At 56.6% G+C, this 15,685-nt stretch overlaps 1 protein-coding gene across 5 annotated transcripts in view; it reads left to right on the top strand.

Moving 5' to 3' along the window:
* LOC130605615 (acidic leucine-rich nuclear phosphoprotein 32 family member B) overlaps positions 1 to 15,685 on the top strand; it is a 97,002-nt gene that overhangs the window by 80,500 nt on the left and 817 nt on the right. For 2 of the 5 annotated variants that reach the window (XM_057421242.1, XM_057421240.1), the window contains exons 1-6: positions 10,384 to 10,526; positions 12,519 to 12,668; positions 13,345 to 13,467; positions 14,355 to 14,553; positions 14,851 to 14,975; positions 15,377 to 15,431. In XM_057421242.1, the coding sequence (XP_057277225.1) occupies positions 10,473 to 10,526; positions 12,519 to 12,668; positions 13,345 to 13,467; positions 14,355 to 14,553; positions 14,851 to 14,975; positions 15,377 to 15,431 (706 nt within the window). In that variant the 5' untranslated portion in view covers positions 10,384 to 10,472. Of the gene's footprint in view, positions 1 to 10,383; positions 10,527 to 12,518; positions 12,669 to 13,344; positions 13,468 to 14,354; positions 14,554 to 14,847; positions 14,976 to 15,376; positions 15,432 to 15,685 lie in introns of those variants that run through there. The other 3 variants (XM_057421241.1, XM_057421237.1, XM_057421239.1) reach the window with 2 other exon arrangements.

The raw sequence follows: 15,685 nt of genomic DNA, 5'->3' as shown, positions 1-15,685 counted from the left end.
TTTTCCCACGCCAAAACCTATGGCATCCTTGGCATGAGCAAAGCACCCAAGCAGCACTGGGACATCCTGTACCACACAATGAATAAAACTGGGAAGGATGTCACAGATCCACATCTTCCCTGATTCATCAATAAGGAGGCCACAAAGAGAGGCTGATTTCCTGGTGAGTCCTCCTTCCCAGCTCATCCTAATGGCTACAATCTCCTGCCTGTGGTCAGAAGGCCTGGGATGCTCAGGATGCTGACATGGAAGTCGGCTGGGAGATGGGGAGCCCAGGAAGCACAGGGGTGAAGCTTTCTGGGCCTCGTGTGGGACTTATACAGAGAGATCTCTGTGTGTGTCTTCTTTCTCCTAAAGCTCCACCCAAGTTCTCAACTTCTTGCAAAGACTTGCTGCTTCCTCTCCACCTTTCTCCTAATATGTGACATCTCAGCTCAGGCAAATGTGTCTCCTCTTCTCTTTGTGGAGATCAGTGATGAGTGGTGTCCCTCAGGGGCTGGTGGAGACTGAGATGAGCTCTTAGGCACAAGTTCTTCCCTGTGAGGGTGCTGAGGCGCTGGCACAGGGTGCCCAGAGAAGCTGTGGCTGCCCCATCCCTGGCAGTGTTCAAGGGCAGGTTGGACACAGGGGCTTGGAGCAAGCTGCTCCAGTGGAAGGGGTCCCTGCCCATGGCAGGGGGTGGAGCTGGATGAGTTTTAAGGTCCCTTCCGACCCAAACCTCATCCCGTCCCCTTAGCTGCTCCCTCCTCGCTCCCTGGAACTGATACCATCTTGCAAGATCCCACATCCCGGGCAATGACCCAGGCTTTGTGATATGGGACATGCTTCAATCTGGAGAGCCTCTTCCCAGCTCCTCTGCCTGTCTGCCCTCCCTTGGGCAGGCAGTGGGGTCTGGGGGTATTGCACTGAGATTGCTGAGAGGGGCAGTGAGAGGGGCAGGGGCTGTCTCAGAAACTGAGCCTGCATCCTTGGGGCCCAACTGCAAGTGTGTTATAACCTTTATAAGCTGTGGTGAGGAAGCAGTTCTGCTGCTGGTGCCACCAAAACAGGGACATGGGGAATCTGCAGGGCGTGTTTGAGAGGATCCAGTTGCTGAACTTGAGGCTGGTCCTCCCTGCCTTGTCCTGTGGCACCTCGGATGGATGCTGATGACACGGGGTATGTTTCTGAGAAGCCCAGGTGGAGAAGCTGTGGCTCAGAGGCACGTGTCTGTTTATTGCCTTGGCTGGTGTGGGGCTGTGACTGTTGGCAGAGGGGCAGAAACCAAGAGCTGGGGCAGGGAGGGTGAGGTGGGAGTGCTGGCATCCTGCATCCCTGCTGCTGTTGGCTCAGCACGTGTGAGTCAGAGCCCTGCGGTGGAAGGAAATGGGATGACTTCGCCCCATTCTCACAGCGAGGGTGAGTCGGGAAGGGTACCCAGGGAATTCTGCCTCCCCATTGCTCTGCCTGGGCACAGGAAGGCCCTGGAGCAGCCTGGACAGGCTCCATTCTGCTGCCAGCTCTTTTGCTTTTGGTACATGCCTTTAGCTCCAGGGCTGCAATTTCATTCTTCCACACATAAAAACACAGGCAGGTGACCTGGGAGCCTTGCTAATGCTGAACGCTTTGATAATCCCTGTCACTCATGACTCCACAGGGCAGGAATCGTGTCCTCTGCTTGGTTTGGAGGCTGTTTAGCAAATTGCGGTCTGGAAGAAATAATAACAGCAGCAGGAGACGTGCTAAAACTGGATGTGCTTTACACAGCCAAATGAAAGCATTTGTCTCCATTGCTGCTGTAAAGCCTACCGGGAGCAATGTACCCACTCTCCTTCACCTCTGCAGAGCTGTAAATATCTCTGTTTCTTCACCAGGTAGGGCAGGAGCTCCAGGCAACCAAAACGCATCGCGAGCAACAGCAAAGGCGGACTGCTCCCCACGCCAGGTGTGGCTTTGAAGTCTCAAATGCCTGAAATACCCCCTCTTTACAACATCACAGCCCTGGTGCTTGTGCAGATCAGGAGCAGAGCTCAAGCCTTGTCAGGCTCCAGGGTCTGAGGTCTCAAGGTCCAGGAGGAATTCCCCATCAATCCATCACCATTGAGCAACCGCTCTATTATCTTTACTCCAGGCAGGATGCCATACCAGCTAACCCAGCAGTCTCTGTCAGTCTGACCACCCTGGGCTTGTTTGGAAATGCAGACAGGTTTAAATCGAATGCCTTAATTGCTAATAGTAACAGCAATAAGAGCAATAATTAGAGGAAGTTCTCACAACGCTGTCATCTGTCACATGCGCTTCGCAGTGCGGTTGTGTTGTGCCACAGGGATTTGATAACTCAGCAGGAGTTGCCTGCTGGATACACAGGGCTAAGCAGAGACATAGAATCCCAGCCTGGTTTGGGTTGGAAGGGACCTTAAAGCTCCTCCAGCTCCAACCCCTGCCATGGGCAGGGACCCCTTCCACTGGAGCAGCTTGCTCCAAGCCCCTGTGTCCAACCTGGCCTTGAACACTGCCAGGGATGGGGCAGCCACAGCTTCTCTGGGCACCCTTCTTGTAGATGAAAATAGGAAGTACCTAAGTCAGGAGAGAGAAAACTCCCCTTGTTCTTGGCAGTGCTGAACCAGCCCAGCCAGGGCTCTCAAACACAGCGAGGGCTGCCTGGAGTCCCATCAGATTGCTGGCTGAGCAGACCCAGAGCAGGGAGGCAGCTCTTGCCAAACCAAAGCCCTGCATCCAGCAGCTTCTCAGCCTTCCTTGCTTGCAGGACTGTGGACTCTGAAGAGACGTGTAAATGGAAGGAGATAAAGTCCCTTCTCGCTTGGGCTGAGCCTGCAGCTTTGCATCCGGCTGTCAGGAGCTTGGCAGTGCTCTGCACGCAGGGAGATGGCTTTATCTAAGGTGGCAATCCTTTCACAGAGTGGTGCAAAGCTCTGGCAGGAGACAGCAATGGTTTGGGCATGTTCTGTGAGAGACTTAAGAGCAGAGCCTGCAACAGGCCTTGGGAACCAGAGGTTTCTTCACCAGTGGCAGAGTTGGTCTGTTGGAAGGGGTATAAGAAAGAAGCCAAGCAGGAAATAACTCTGCCCTATCTTCTAGTGGTCAGTGACTTAATACTTCCTTAGCCAGAGGTCCTGGACCATCATGTTTAACCAGTCAGAACACAGCAATCCTGTCTATGTTTATCTCAAGCTTTTAAAGGTGATTTTTTTGAGGTCATATCCTGTGGAAGTGACATTCAGCTTAAATAGGTGCTGGATGAAAAAGTACCTCCTTTTGCCTATCTGCTGCATGCTGGCTGCATTCGTGCCCTCCATGTGGGTCAGTTCTGGAGTGAGAAATCATATTCCCTGCTCCCATCCGCCAGACCCTTCACTGCGTTTCCCTGCAACCTCCTCATCCCATATGGGTCATTCCCAGCGCACATCCCTGTGCCTTGCTTAGTTTCCTATCTCTATTCAGAGGAGCACATCCCATCCCAGATGCTTTGAAACCTCTGTCTGCCTACAAGAAGAAATGGAGATCCCTTCCTAGCAGAGAGCATCCTTTGTGATTCAAACTCAGCCCCGACAGATACAAGCAATGCTCGTGTCCTCCTGTGAGCCATGTACCAGCCCCTGCCTGTGTGCCCATGCCTGCACAGTGAAACACGTTCATGTCAAGAGCATGCCACTCTCCTGCAGATCCTGATCTTGGTGGCCTTAACAGAGCTGGATGCATCCCTGAAGACGTCTTGTCCTCTCTGCACACTCCATAGGAAGCTCCTGATGCCCTTTGCTTAAAGATCTTTAAGATCATCAAGTCCAGACATTAACCTGGTGCTGCCAAGTCCACCACTAACCCGTGTCCCTGAGCACCACACCTCCATGTCTTGTAAGTACCTCCAGGGCTGGTGTCTCCACCACTTCCCTGGGCAGCCTGTTCCAGTGCTTGACAGCCCTTCCTTCTGGAGAAGAAATCATTGCTAACATCCAATCTAAACCTCCCCTGGTGCAACTTGATGGGCAACCAGTAGGCCAAAATCTAGGAAGAAGCTGGTTGGGAACATGCCTTCCATGGAAGATCCATTCCTTCCCCCACTGGCCCTTTCCAGCATAGACCTTTTCCTTTATTCACTGAATAACTCCCTGTTTCTTCACTGTATTGTTCACTTCTTACATATCCAGCTTTCCTTTTCCTAGAGGGACTAAACCCCATCTCTAAATAAGAAACCCAACTGGTCCTGAGGGCTCAGGAGTCTGCGGGCAACAGGGAGAGAAATCCCAAGGGCCCAAAATAGCCCCAGGCTGGTGCAATTCACTTGGCTTCCTGCTTGCATCAGGACTGAGTTTGGCTGTGAAATAGCTCCGAGGTGTGGGATCAACCCTGCCTGCCTCTGACCTGTCCTGGGGCTCCATCCCAGCTCCAAAGGCACGTGCAAGGGGAGGATGCAGTGGTAGGGATGGTGCACGATGCAGCGGTAGGGATGGTGCACGATGCAGCGGTAGGGATGGTGCACGATGCAGCGGTAGGGATGGTGCACGATGCAGCGGTAGGGATGGTGCACGATGCAGTGGTAGGGATGGTGCACGATGCAGTGCTAGGGATGGTGCACGATGCAGTGCTAGGGATGGTGCATGATGCAGTGGCAGGGATGGTGCACGATGTAGTGGCAGGGATGGTGCACGATGCAGCGGTAGGGATGGTGCTCGATGCAGCGGTAGGGATGGTGCACGATGCAGTGGCAGGGATGGTGCACGATGCAGCGGTAGGGATGGTGCACGATGCAGCGGTAGGGATGGTGCTCGATGCAGCGGTAGGGATGGTGCACGATGCAGTGGCAGGGATGATGCACGATGCAGTGGCAGGGATGGTGCTCGATGCAGCGGTAGGGATGGTGCACGATGCAGCGGTAGGGATGGTGCACGATGCAGTGGCAGGGATGATGCACGATGCAGCGGTAGGGATGGTGCACGATGCAGCGGTAGGGATGGTGCACGATGCAGTGGCAGGGATGATGCACGATGCAGCGGTAGGGATGGTGCACGATGCAGTGGCAGGGATGGTGCGTGATGCAGGAGGGAGCTTTCCCAGTGCCAAGCTCTTTCCCAAGCCCACCCCTGCGAGGATTCCTGCCCACACCCTTGCAGGAGGGCGAGAGGGTTGCACAAGGGCTGGTGATGGAGGAGGCTGCTCTGGGAACACAGCCTCCAGGGTAAGTCCTTGCTTATCTCCCCAGCGCAGCTCCCTTGTTGAGACTGGAAACTGGGATGGGAACTGGGAGATGGAGCCATCCCACCTGCAGCGCGCCTCTCCCTGTGACACCTGTGGGACCGTTTCCCAAAGAATGGAGTTTCCCCAATCCTGCTTTCCTGGCCTGAAATCTCCCTGCAGGCACTGAGAGGAGCACAGCGGCCCCCTCGTGCTCTGGCATGGTGGGGGGGGGGATGAGGAGGAGCCCCAGTTTATCCCGGGATGCTCTTGTTGTGATGTTACTCCTGCAAGTAACCAGAATATGAGCACAAACACACCCCAGGTACAACCCTGCTGCCTCCTTCTGCTCTCCCTATAGCCGGACCCATTCAACCCTTTGTTCCCAAGGCACTGATTGCAATGGAAATGATGCTGAGGGTGTTTGCTGGGAGAAGCTGGGCTGAAGGGCACTGGCTTTCACCAGGGTGGTGGTGGATAAACACCTTTCCCACTACACGGCTCAGCTTCCCTATCGGCAAGGTCGAACAGGGATCTGGAAGATGCCTCTAGATCTGCTTTGAGATAGGAGCTGGGTGTTGTTATCTGGTTATGCTGCATAAAGATGCCACTACCCACAGCTAATTACGGCAGGGCAGAGAGGAGCCATCCTGAGGAGCTCCCACACTGGGATTATGAACTCCATTTTCAGGGTGCAAAGGAGCCTGCCTCCTGCCTGGGGGTTTCAGACCGGGCACAGGCTGTTGTGAGGGATGGGATGCGACAGGGAAATTCCAGGGAGGTTGGTTGAAATTTCCTTCTCAGTCCCTGACTGGCTGATGAGCTGTTAAGGTGCAAAGCAACAGCTTGCAAGGCTGTTGTAGTGCAGAAAGCTGGAGGGAGAGGCCAGTGTCCCCTCTGCAGCTTTAAGAGAATCATGGATAAAGGAGAAACAGTGGGAATACGAGAGGATTGTGAGTTCATCTTACACTGAGGGAATACTGTGTGTGAACTGGAGTGCCAGCCTCGTGCCTTGCTCTGCTTAGGTACTAATCCGTATATACAGTGCTCAGGAGAGCAGAAAACACAGGGATGGCTCTGGAAGTGCCTCCATCTCCCTGCTGCTTGCTGGGAGCCCCCAAACAACTGGAGCTGCTGTTCCAGGCCATTCTCCCAGGTACCTGGACGGAGGCTGGTGGTATCCAGTCCGTCTGGGCACCTCCGTCTTGTCTCTAAATAGAAGAAGCTGCCTGGAGGAAGACAAGGGCCGCAGAGCCGGCCGGGAGCAGCAGCATCACCCCATCACCTTGCAGCAGCCTCGGGGCTCCAGCCCCGCTCCTCCACCCCGGTACCCCCGGGCCCGGCGGGACGATGCTGCCCTCTGGCGTCACCAGCGCAGCGCTGCAGGGAGGTGGTGGTCGGGGGGTGCCGGGGCCGGCACATGGGACCTGAGGGTTTGGTTGAGATGAGCTCTCAGGCAGAAGCTCTTCCCTGGGAGGGTGCTGAGGCGCTGGCACAGGGTGCCCAGAGAAGCTGTGGCTGCCCCATCCCTGGCAGTGTTCAAGGCCAGGTTGGACACAGGGGCTTGGAGCAAGCTGCTCTAGTGGAAGGTGTCCCTGCCCGTGGCAGGGGTTGGAGCTGGAGGAGCTTTAAGGTGGCTTCCAGCTCAAACCAGTCTGGGATTCCATGACTCCATTAACCTGATTTGCCTGCTCCTTTGGGGCGGTTACTGGGGTGCATGTGGACACTGGATTTTTTGGTCTCCCAGTAGATGCCTTATGGACTTGTAAATCTTCAGTGAATTCGCCTGATCATATCCATCACTGGACATCTCCACACTTCACTGAAGGTCTCTGGAGCAAGTTGTCTTATTGAAACAGTTCAGCCACAGAATCCTAGAATCCCAGACTGGCTTGCTGGTGCCTTCCGCACAGGGAAGAGCTTCTGCCTAAGAGCTCATCTCAGTCTCCCCTCTGGCAGGTTAAAGCCTTGGTCTGTCCCTACAGGCCCTTGTCCCAAGCCCCTCTCCAGGGCTCCTGCAGCCCCTTCAGGCACTGGAGCTGCTCTCAGGTCTCCCCTTCAGGAGCCTTCTCTTCTCCAGGCTGCCCCAGCCCAGCTCTCTCAGCCTGGCTCCAGCGCAGAGCTGCTCCAGCCCTCGCAACATCTCCATCGCATCCTCTGTCCTCATTCCAACAGCTCCAGGTCCCTCTTGTGCTGTTGCCCCAGAGCTGGATGCAGAACTGCAGGGGGGGGGAACTCCGTGTTTTGAGGACAGGGAAGTGCGAAGTGATGAGAAGGTCCTTGCGGTGCAGAGAGCAGTAATGGCCCGTTTATTGCACAGGATTCACTCTCGGGATGCTCTGCGCTAGGAACGAAGTAGTTAAAGCCACGCAGCGCACAAGCAGCTCGTGTTGTGTTGTATAACAGACAGATAACACGTTATCCCCAGCATCTGTGCTCCAGCCTGGGCGAAAAGCTCCAGACCTGAATTTCAACCCGTGTCAGCATTTACAGCCCAGTCTTCCCGTTGCTGTCACTTAACGCAGCAAATGACCGGCTTCGTGTTAATCTGCCTGAACATCGAAACTCTGGGAGCCGTTTGAATGCATCCACCAGACACCGAGTACCCAGGCGCAGCTTTAAAAGCGATTCGCTTAAAAGCAGAGCAGGGTTTTGTGTTTGAGGACAAACAGAGAGCTCAGCTCCCGAGGGAGCTTTGCAGCCCACGGGACGGACGGGAGATAAAGCCGCCCTAGGATGGGCGGAGAGGGGGGGGAAGCATTGTTTTCTACAAAGAACAGGAAACGAGCCTCAAAGAGTACATGAAAGAGACCTTAAAACAAATGCAGATCAGCAAAGGGGGGACCTGCAAGCCCAGCTCCCAGCTGCCTGCTCAGGGCAGCCCCTCAAGCTGCTGCTCTGGCCTGCGGGGAAGATGAGGGACCCTTGGGGTGCCAGGACCCGATTGTCCCTCCCGAGTAGGTCTCGGTGAAGCCAAAAAGACCTGGGTTCACCGTGCGGAGAAGGGACCCGGTTATGGTTGAGCTCAGTGATCTTGTACTGGGCTCAGTGATAATACGGTTGGACACAACGATGTTATGGTTGGACTTAAGTGATCTTAAAGGTCTTTTCCAACCTAAATAATGTGATGATCCCATACCTCCCTTACTACTTCACCCGTGAGGATGGGATTAACCCAGCCAGGCCAATAAGAGGATGCTCTAAGGCTTGCAGCTGGACCCATCCCAACCATGGGCTGCTCCTTCGGTGCCACCACCACACATCTCATCCTCCACAGCATCTGCCCCCTTCCACCCAGCCTCGGTGCTTAGGGGCACGCGGAGGAGAGGGGTGACTGGTGTGGTGCCCCATGGACTGCTCACCCCATGGCAGAGCAGCGGGAGCTCAAATAGAGCCGCCATCAGAAGAAGGGAGATCACAAAGATGCAGGAATGCACCAGCACTGAAGGGATTTCCTTATGGAGATGTCCCTTATTTGCTCTTCAAAATGAACTGACTGGGTTTGGCCCCTTTGGAGCTTAAACCCCTCTGCTGAATGTCCCCATTTCATTTTGCTGCTCCTAATAAAATCAGGCTCCTGTTAGAGCCAACTGGCAAAAATCATCTGCAACGTACCAGAAAGCCATTTCCTCCCATACAAGGCAAGCCAGTGGCCTCCTGCCAAAGGGGACAATGGGGGACTCTGAGGCTGGTCCTGCGAGCCCTCGTGTTCCTGTTTACTTGGAGGCTTGGTCCTTGATCAGAGAGATTTCTCTGGGTGTTTTTGAAGCTGATTTTAACGGAGCCATTGGCAGCAGTGCCCACATCCTGCAGGAATCCTGCTCCTGCGCGGGGTCCTGGGAATGGTGGCAGTGCTTGGACCTCCCCGAGCTGTGTGCAGAGAGTCCCACCAGCTCCATGGCTCTGCCGAAGCGTGGCTGGGTGCGATGGCACTGCCTGGGCCTGGCGGTCCCACAGCCATGGATCCCATGGGCTGCAGGATTCCCGGCTCGCCATGTTTGTACCCCGAGCACAGCCGTGGGCTGCCCATCAGATGAGAGAAGGGAAAAACACCACGGTAACCCCCACGGTGGCTGTTATCTCATCCTTCCTGCAGCAGAAAGCCTGACCAACACCCACCCTGGCTTTATCAGCTGCCCCGGTCCCGGCACCGCTGGCAGGCACAGCCTCAGCAGTGGCCAAAACAGGAGGCTGGGGATGGGAACGTGGTGCTCGGGACAGGAACATGGAGCTGGGGACAGGAACATGGAGCTGGGGATAGGAACCGAGATGGGGATGTGATGCTGAGGATGAGAACGTGGTGCTGGGGTGGGAACATGGCACTGGAGTAGGGAACATGGCTCCTGAGGATGGAGCTTGGGAATGGGAACGTGGCACCTGGGAATGGGAATGTGGTGCCTGAGGATGGGAATTTGGCGCTGGGGATGGGAACATCGCACGTGAGGATAAGAATGTGGTGCCTGGCGATGGGACGGTAGCACTGGGAATGGGCAAATGGCACTGGAAATGGGAACATGGTGCTGGGAATGGGAACATGGTGCTGGGAATGGGAACATGGCGCTGGGAATGGGCACACAGCACTGGGAATGGGAACATGGCGCTGGGAATGGGCACACGGTGCTGGGAATGGGAACAGGGCGCTGGGAATGGGCAAATGGCGCTGGGAATGGGAACACGGCGCTGGGAATGGGAACACGGCGCTGGGAGTGGGAACACGGCGCTGGGAATGGGAACACGGCGCTGGGAATGGGAACACGGCGCTGAGAATGGGAACATGGCGCTGGGAATGGGAACATGGTGCTGGGAATGGGAACATGGCGCTGGGAGTGGGCAAATGGTGCTGGGAATGGGCAAATGGTGCTGGGAATGGGCACATGGCACTGGGAATGGGCAAATGGTGCTGGGAAAGGGAACACGGCGCTGGGAAAGGGCAAATGGTGCTGGGAATGGGAACATGGCGCTGGGAGTGGGCACACGGTTCCTGGGGACAGGAATACGGTGCCGGAGAAGGGAACACGCGGCTCGGGCCGTTCCCCCCCCCCACCTTGGCCCCCCGCTGCCGAGCGCTGCGGGGCGGGGCCGGCAGGGGGCGCTGCGGGGCGGGGCCGGCAGGGGGCGCTGCGCAGCGCTGGGCGCGGCCGGCAGGGGGCGCGGCGGCCGCCGCCTTTGTTGCCGTTGGCGCCGTCCCTCGGCCAAGGCGGCGGCGGCGGCGGCGGCGCGCGCGGGAGCGGAGCGGGGCGGGGCGGCGGGAGCGGCGCGCGGGGGGCTCGGCTCGGCTCGGCTCGGCTCGGCTCGGCTCGAGGATGGAGATGAAGAAGCGGCTGACGCTGGAGCTGCGCAACAAGAAACCGGGCGAGGTACCGGTGGGGCGGGGGGGGGGAGCACCGGTCTGCACGTGTTGGTGTTGGGGGGGGGGGGGGTAACGGTAACGGGGAGCGCCCCGCGGGGGTCCCGCACCGGGAGCGCGGTGCTGGGGGTGCCGCTTCGGGGGCTGAGAGTCCCCTTCCTCCTCCTCTTCCTCCTCCTCCTCCTCACCCCCCCCCGTCCCCCGGCATGGCGGCGTGCACGTGCGCGGCGGGGCCCGGGCGCCGGCGGCCGGTCCCGTCCCGTCGGGTCCCGTCCGGTCCCGTCCCTCCCGGTGAGCGGTTGGTGCCGGGCCAGGCCGGGTTCCGCCGCCCCGGAGCAGCCGAGCAAGGCCGGTGCGGGCCCGCGCAGCCATGGCGGCTCGGCCATGTTTAGCGGCCGCCCGGGCCTGCCCCGTCGGGGCTCCGCGGGGCCTGCTCGGGCCCTCCCCGGCTGTCAGCGCGGGGCTGAGCGCGGCCTCCCCGGGGCGCTGAGGGGGGGACCTCGCCTTGGGGTCCCGCCCGCTCCGCTCCGCGCCAGGCCCAGGCCGCCGCTCCCTCCCCGGGCGTTCCGGTTCGCCCTCGGGCCTTATCGGTGCCGGGCCGGCGCCGGGCAGCCGCGATAGCCGGTGGCTGTCACCCTGCGCGCCGTGGCGTGGGGCGCCTGGGAGTGGAGGCTTCGGTAAAGGTTGAAGCCGGTTTATGGGTGGAAAAAGGGGTTTTCGGGCCCGAAATGAACCGAGGCGGCGGAGGGTCCCTGTGAGGGCTCCGGTTTGGGGGTGAGCGGGGTGCGAGCGTGCGCTGGGGCCGGAGCGTTGCTGTTGGGTGATGCTGCCCTGGTGCAGCGCCCCGGGACACGGCCTGCGCTGGGTTAAAGCTGCTCCTGGCCGGGGGAACCCCATAACCTGGTAGCGTGCAGGCTCCCCCCAGCAGTCCGACAGCAGCGGAGCCTTGGCCTCGGCCTCCTTCGCACCCACCGGGTTGGTTGGAGGCTTGCCTGGGTGCTGGGGGCAAAACGGGCTCCGCTGCGGAGCTCCGGACCGGTGCTGCCGCTTCCAGAGTCTTCAAGCGTTGATTCAGTGGGAGCTGGTGCTGCAGGGATGGCCCCGGAGCCCCCAGAAGGGGTGTTAAATGCAAAGGGATGTTAAAATGACTCCCTGATAGTTGGCTGGTGTGAGCAAGAGAGGTAAAATGGGAGTGCTGCGAAGGAGGGATTTGGAGAGCATCACGAGCCTTCTGGCCAAGGCTGAGTTTGCATCTTGCTGTGGAGAACATGTGGGGTGAAAGTGAGTTTTGGAAGGGGCCTTTGAGAGCTGGGGCTTGAGCTTAGGTGGGGGAGAAGGGGGTGCTGGGTGGGTTTACCCTGCTGGTGCTTGGCGGGGAGCAGATTGTGCTGGTCCTGATGCTACAGGAGGGGTGGTTTCTGTGCTGGGTTCCCAGCTAGTGATGGCTTCTGTGTGCGTAGCCTACGCTGGGCAAACTGATGCCATCGGTGGTGCTGCATCGTGAGCCTGAGCATCATCATCTGCTTCAGAGAGCTGCCTGGGCAGCTGTGTCACCTCTGCATGGACCCTCACAGGGAAACAAAGCCTCTGGAGGCAGCCTTTCCAGCACCCCAAGGCATGGGGAGAAGTTAAAGGACCAAAATCAGATGACCCCGTTTGGTCTCCTGTTGGTGAAGCTTTAAATGTTGACCCTGAGAGCTTTTTGATGCTTTGTGTGTGAAACGTTTTGCTGCAAGCTCATGGTTGGACCCCCTCATGCTTCTTGATGGAGAAGGTTCTTGGTTGGGGCAGTGGATGCACGTTGTGTGGCTCACGCTTAAAGGGTGAAGTCCTGACCACCACGAGGGATTCACCCCTTGTGCCCTCACACAAGTCCTTTAGCTTTAAGACCTCGTGTGTCCCTTGATGTGGGTAAGGAGGAGCTGCTGCTTGGAGGTGTGGGACAGGCTGGAGGCGAGGCTTGGCCGTGTGTGCTCACCGCTGCTGGTGTCTGCGTTGGCAGGTGAAGGAGCTGGTCCTTGATAACTGCCGTTCGGACGATGGGAAGATCGTGGGGCTCTCCTCAGACTTTGAGAACCTGGAGTTCCTCAGCATGATCAACATCAACCTGCTGTCCGTCTCCAACCTCCCCAAACTCAACAAGCTCCGGAAGGTGAGCCAGCCCCGTGCTCCCATCCCCAGCAGTCCTTGCTCTGATGCTTCAGCTCTCCTGTCCCTGGGTGTTTTTCCTGTATTTCCCAGAAAAAAAGCCATTTGATTTTGCTCTTTCCTCTGTAGCTTACGCTTGGAGCGAGCGACAGAGGTGGTTTTTTAGCAACAAAATGCTTTTGAGCTCATTTTATGTTTGGCATCCTTTCTCTGTTGCTTTTGCTGTTGCGCTACTGTCAGGAGCTTCAGTGATATAGAATCATGGAATGGTTTGGGTTGGAAGGGACCTTAAAGCTCATTCAGTTCCAACCCGCTGCCACGGGCAGGGACACCTTCCACCAAAGCCCCTGTGTCCAACCCGGCCTTGAACACTGCCAGGGATGGGGCAGCCACAGCTTCTCTGGGCACCCTGTTCCCCAAATAGCAAATGATTATGTTCAAAAGACCATAAATATTTGGGATTTCAGAGCATGTGCCCCTGTGTTGTGCAGCACGGAGGTGGCTGGGGGTGCTGTGGCCAAGGGGCTTCAGGTGAACACTCAGACCACACCATAGAGCTGCAGTTCAAGGGAGAGGGTCTGGAGCTTGAGTGCTCATTGTAGTCCGGTTCTCAGGGCAGTTGCGTTCCCCTTGCTGCAAACTGAAGCCCTTTGTGACTATGTGATATTCCCTCCTGGCAGCTGGAGCTGAGTGATAACAGGATTTCTGGTGGCCTTGAAGTTCTAGCAGAGAGAACTCCTAACCTGACACACTTGAATCTAAGTGGCAACAAGATCAAAGACATCAATACCCTGGAGCCCTTGGTGAGTGAAAGGCTGTGCTGGGATCTGAGGGAAGATGTTGTTTCCTTTGGGGAGTATCTGTGCAGAAGTCCAGCATCTTGGCAGCACTTTGTGGTTCTCATGGGAACAGATGAGTGGGTCCCATTTGAGGCTGGCCTAATAGTTAATGGTTCCTCTGTCTGCAAAACCAGCAGGCAGTTGCTAAAAGAAGCATGAAATTGGGCTTGATGAGTAAAACTGTGGATGCGGTGCTCAGTGTCCATGTGAGAAAGGACCTTTAATGGGTTGGGTGCAGTTGGAGGTAGGTGGCACCTGAGGTGTCATGGAGATGAGCTGCTTGGGTTCCCATTGCCTCTGCGCTGCCCCAGAGAAGGCTCTTGCCTTGTGATCCTGACTCTGCAGCTGAAAGGTCTCATTGTTGCCTTTGGTCCCTCCAGAAGAAGCTTGAAGCCATTTTAGTCCTCCTTTGCTTGACCTGCTGCACAGTGTGAGGACCGGAGCAGGGGAGCTGCTGTGGCTGTGCTGCAAGGCTCATAGACACTTTCTGCATGGTCCTTTTGGGTTTGCCTCATGTTTTGGGCAGGATGAGTTCAGCTCAGTGATTCCTCCTGCTGGGGAGCTGGGCTTGTTGCCCACCCTGTTCAGAAGAGAGTATGATTTGAATGTGGTTTCACAGGGAGCTGTCTCCAAGGTGGGGAAACTAGGACAGAGGAGCTGAGAAGAAGTCTTCTTTGCCCACAGTTAGCAAGAGCAGTAACTCCTCTCCATCTGAGCAGCACATGGTGCAAATTAAGCGTGCAGAGGCACTTCTGTACTAGATGTGGGTAGCAAACCAGCTGTCCCATGGTGGCTGCCTGATCTTCAAGCGGTGTCAACCCATCAATAATGGAATGAATTGGTCTTTGCAGAAAAAGTTGCCAAACCTCCATAGTCTGGACCTCTTCAACTGTGAGGTGACGATGCTCATCAACTACCGGGAGAGCGTGTTCACCCTCCTGCCCCAGCTCACCTACCTAGATGGGTATGATGCTGATGACCAGGAAGCCCCTGACTCAGACCCCGAAGCAGATGGGGATGCACTGGAAGATGAGTATGAGAATGGGGAAGGTGAGGGTTTTCTCTTGGTTTCCTTGCTGGGGTAACAACCCCATTTAGCCATGGTTACGTTGCTAAATAAATGGTGATTCTAACTTGCCACTAAAGTGGGGGCTGTCTGGGTAACCCCCCTCCCTCCTTGGGCAGGCTGGGGAAGATGTGAGACTTGCTGCAGGCTGACAGGGCTTGTTGCTGGCACTCCTCGTGCATTCTTGCTGTGATTTCCTGCCCGCTGCTCACGTAGCACTCGGGTTGGGGGTGGGAGTGTTTGGGAGCCATAACACTTACTTCCTCTCCTTTTGTTAGAAGGTGAGGGTGAGGAAGAGGAGGATGCTGATGAGGAAGATGATTTGGATGAAGAAGTCATCGATGATGAAGAAGATGAAGATGATGATCTGGAAGGTGAAGAGGAGGAGGATGGAGTAGATGATGAGGTGAGGCTTTCTGTCTTTGGTTTGTGTTTGACTGTGTTTGTCCCTTAACCTGACCCATCTGACCAGGCACTTTGGGTGCCTGTGGGTGGATCTGGGAGTGCTGCTGCGTGCTCCCTTTTCCCATAGCCCTTTTGGCTCGTCGTGTACAGAGTGTGTCAGGTCAGACCCGTTTGTTGCTCAGCCAGGTACTTCCATGGCCTCCAGGGACAGAGCTGTACAGCCCCTTTGTAGGGGTGCTGGAAGCTGGTCAGGCACCGATAGCTCCTCACTGCTTGTCTTGTACCTGACCCCCTGAGGCTCGAGCAGGGCTGGAGCAGAGCAGAAGGAAGATGGTGCTGTGGAATTACACCTTGCTGGTGGGACTGTGATTCTTGCAACAAAGCTTCTTGTTTTGACTCCAGGAGGAAGATGAGGAGGAAGATGGTGAGGATGATGAAGAAGATGAAGCCGATGATGGTGAGTTGAATCCTAACAAACTTAAGTGCTTGCAAAGCTGCCTCAGCATTCTCACATCCGCTGGTTCTGTAGAGCTTCCCAGGCTGCAGTGCCGTGCTGTTGTTGCCTGCAGATCTTCCCTGATAAAAAGTGCAGCTTTTTGGCTATGGGCACCACTAAAGCCACTGCTTCTGCCTAAGCTGCCTGTTGGATAGTGGTTATAACCAAAGGGTCATACAGTGGTGATGGGGGCGCAGGTTTCAGTGCCTCCTAAT

The sequence above is a fragment of the Pezoporus wallicus genome, unplaced genomic scaffold (assembly GCF_028554395.1).
Source record: "Pezoporus wallicus isolate ANWC-B61680 ecotype Strahan unplaced genomic scaffold, APGP_CSIRO_Pwel_v1 scaffold_14062, whole genome shotgun sequence".
NCBI classification, from domain to species: Eukaryota; Metazoa; Chordata; class Aves; order Psittaciformes; family Psittacidae; genus Pezoporus; species Pezoporus wallicus.
The sequence above is the reverse complement of the archived record's forward strand: the minus strand, read 5'-3'. Positions and strand labels throughout refer to the sequence as shown.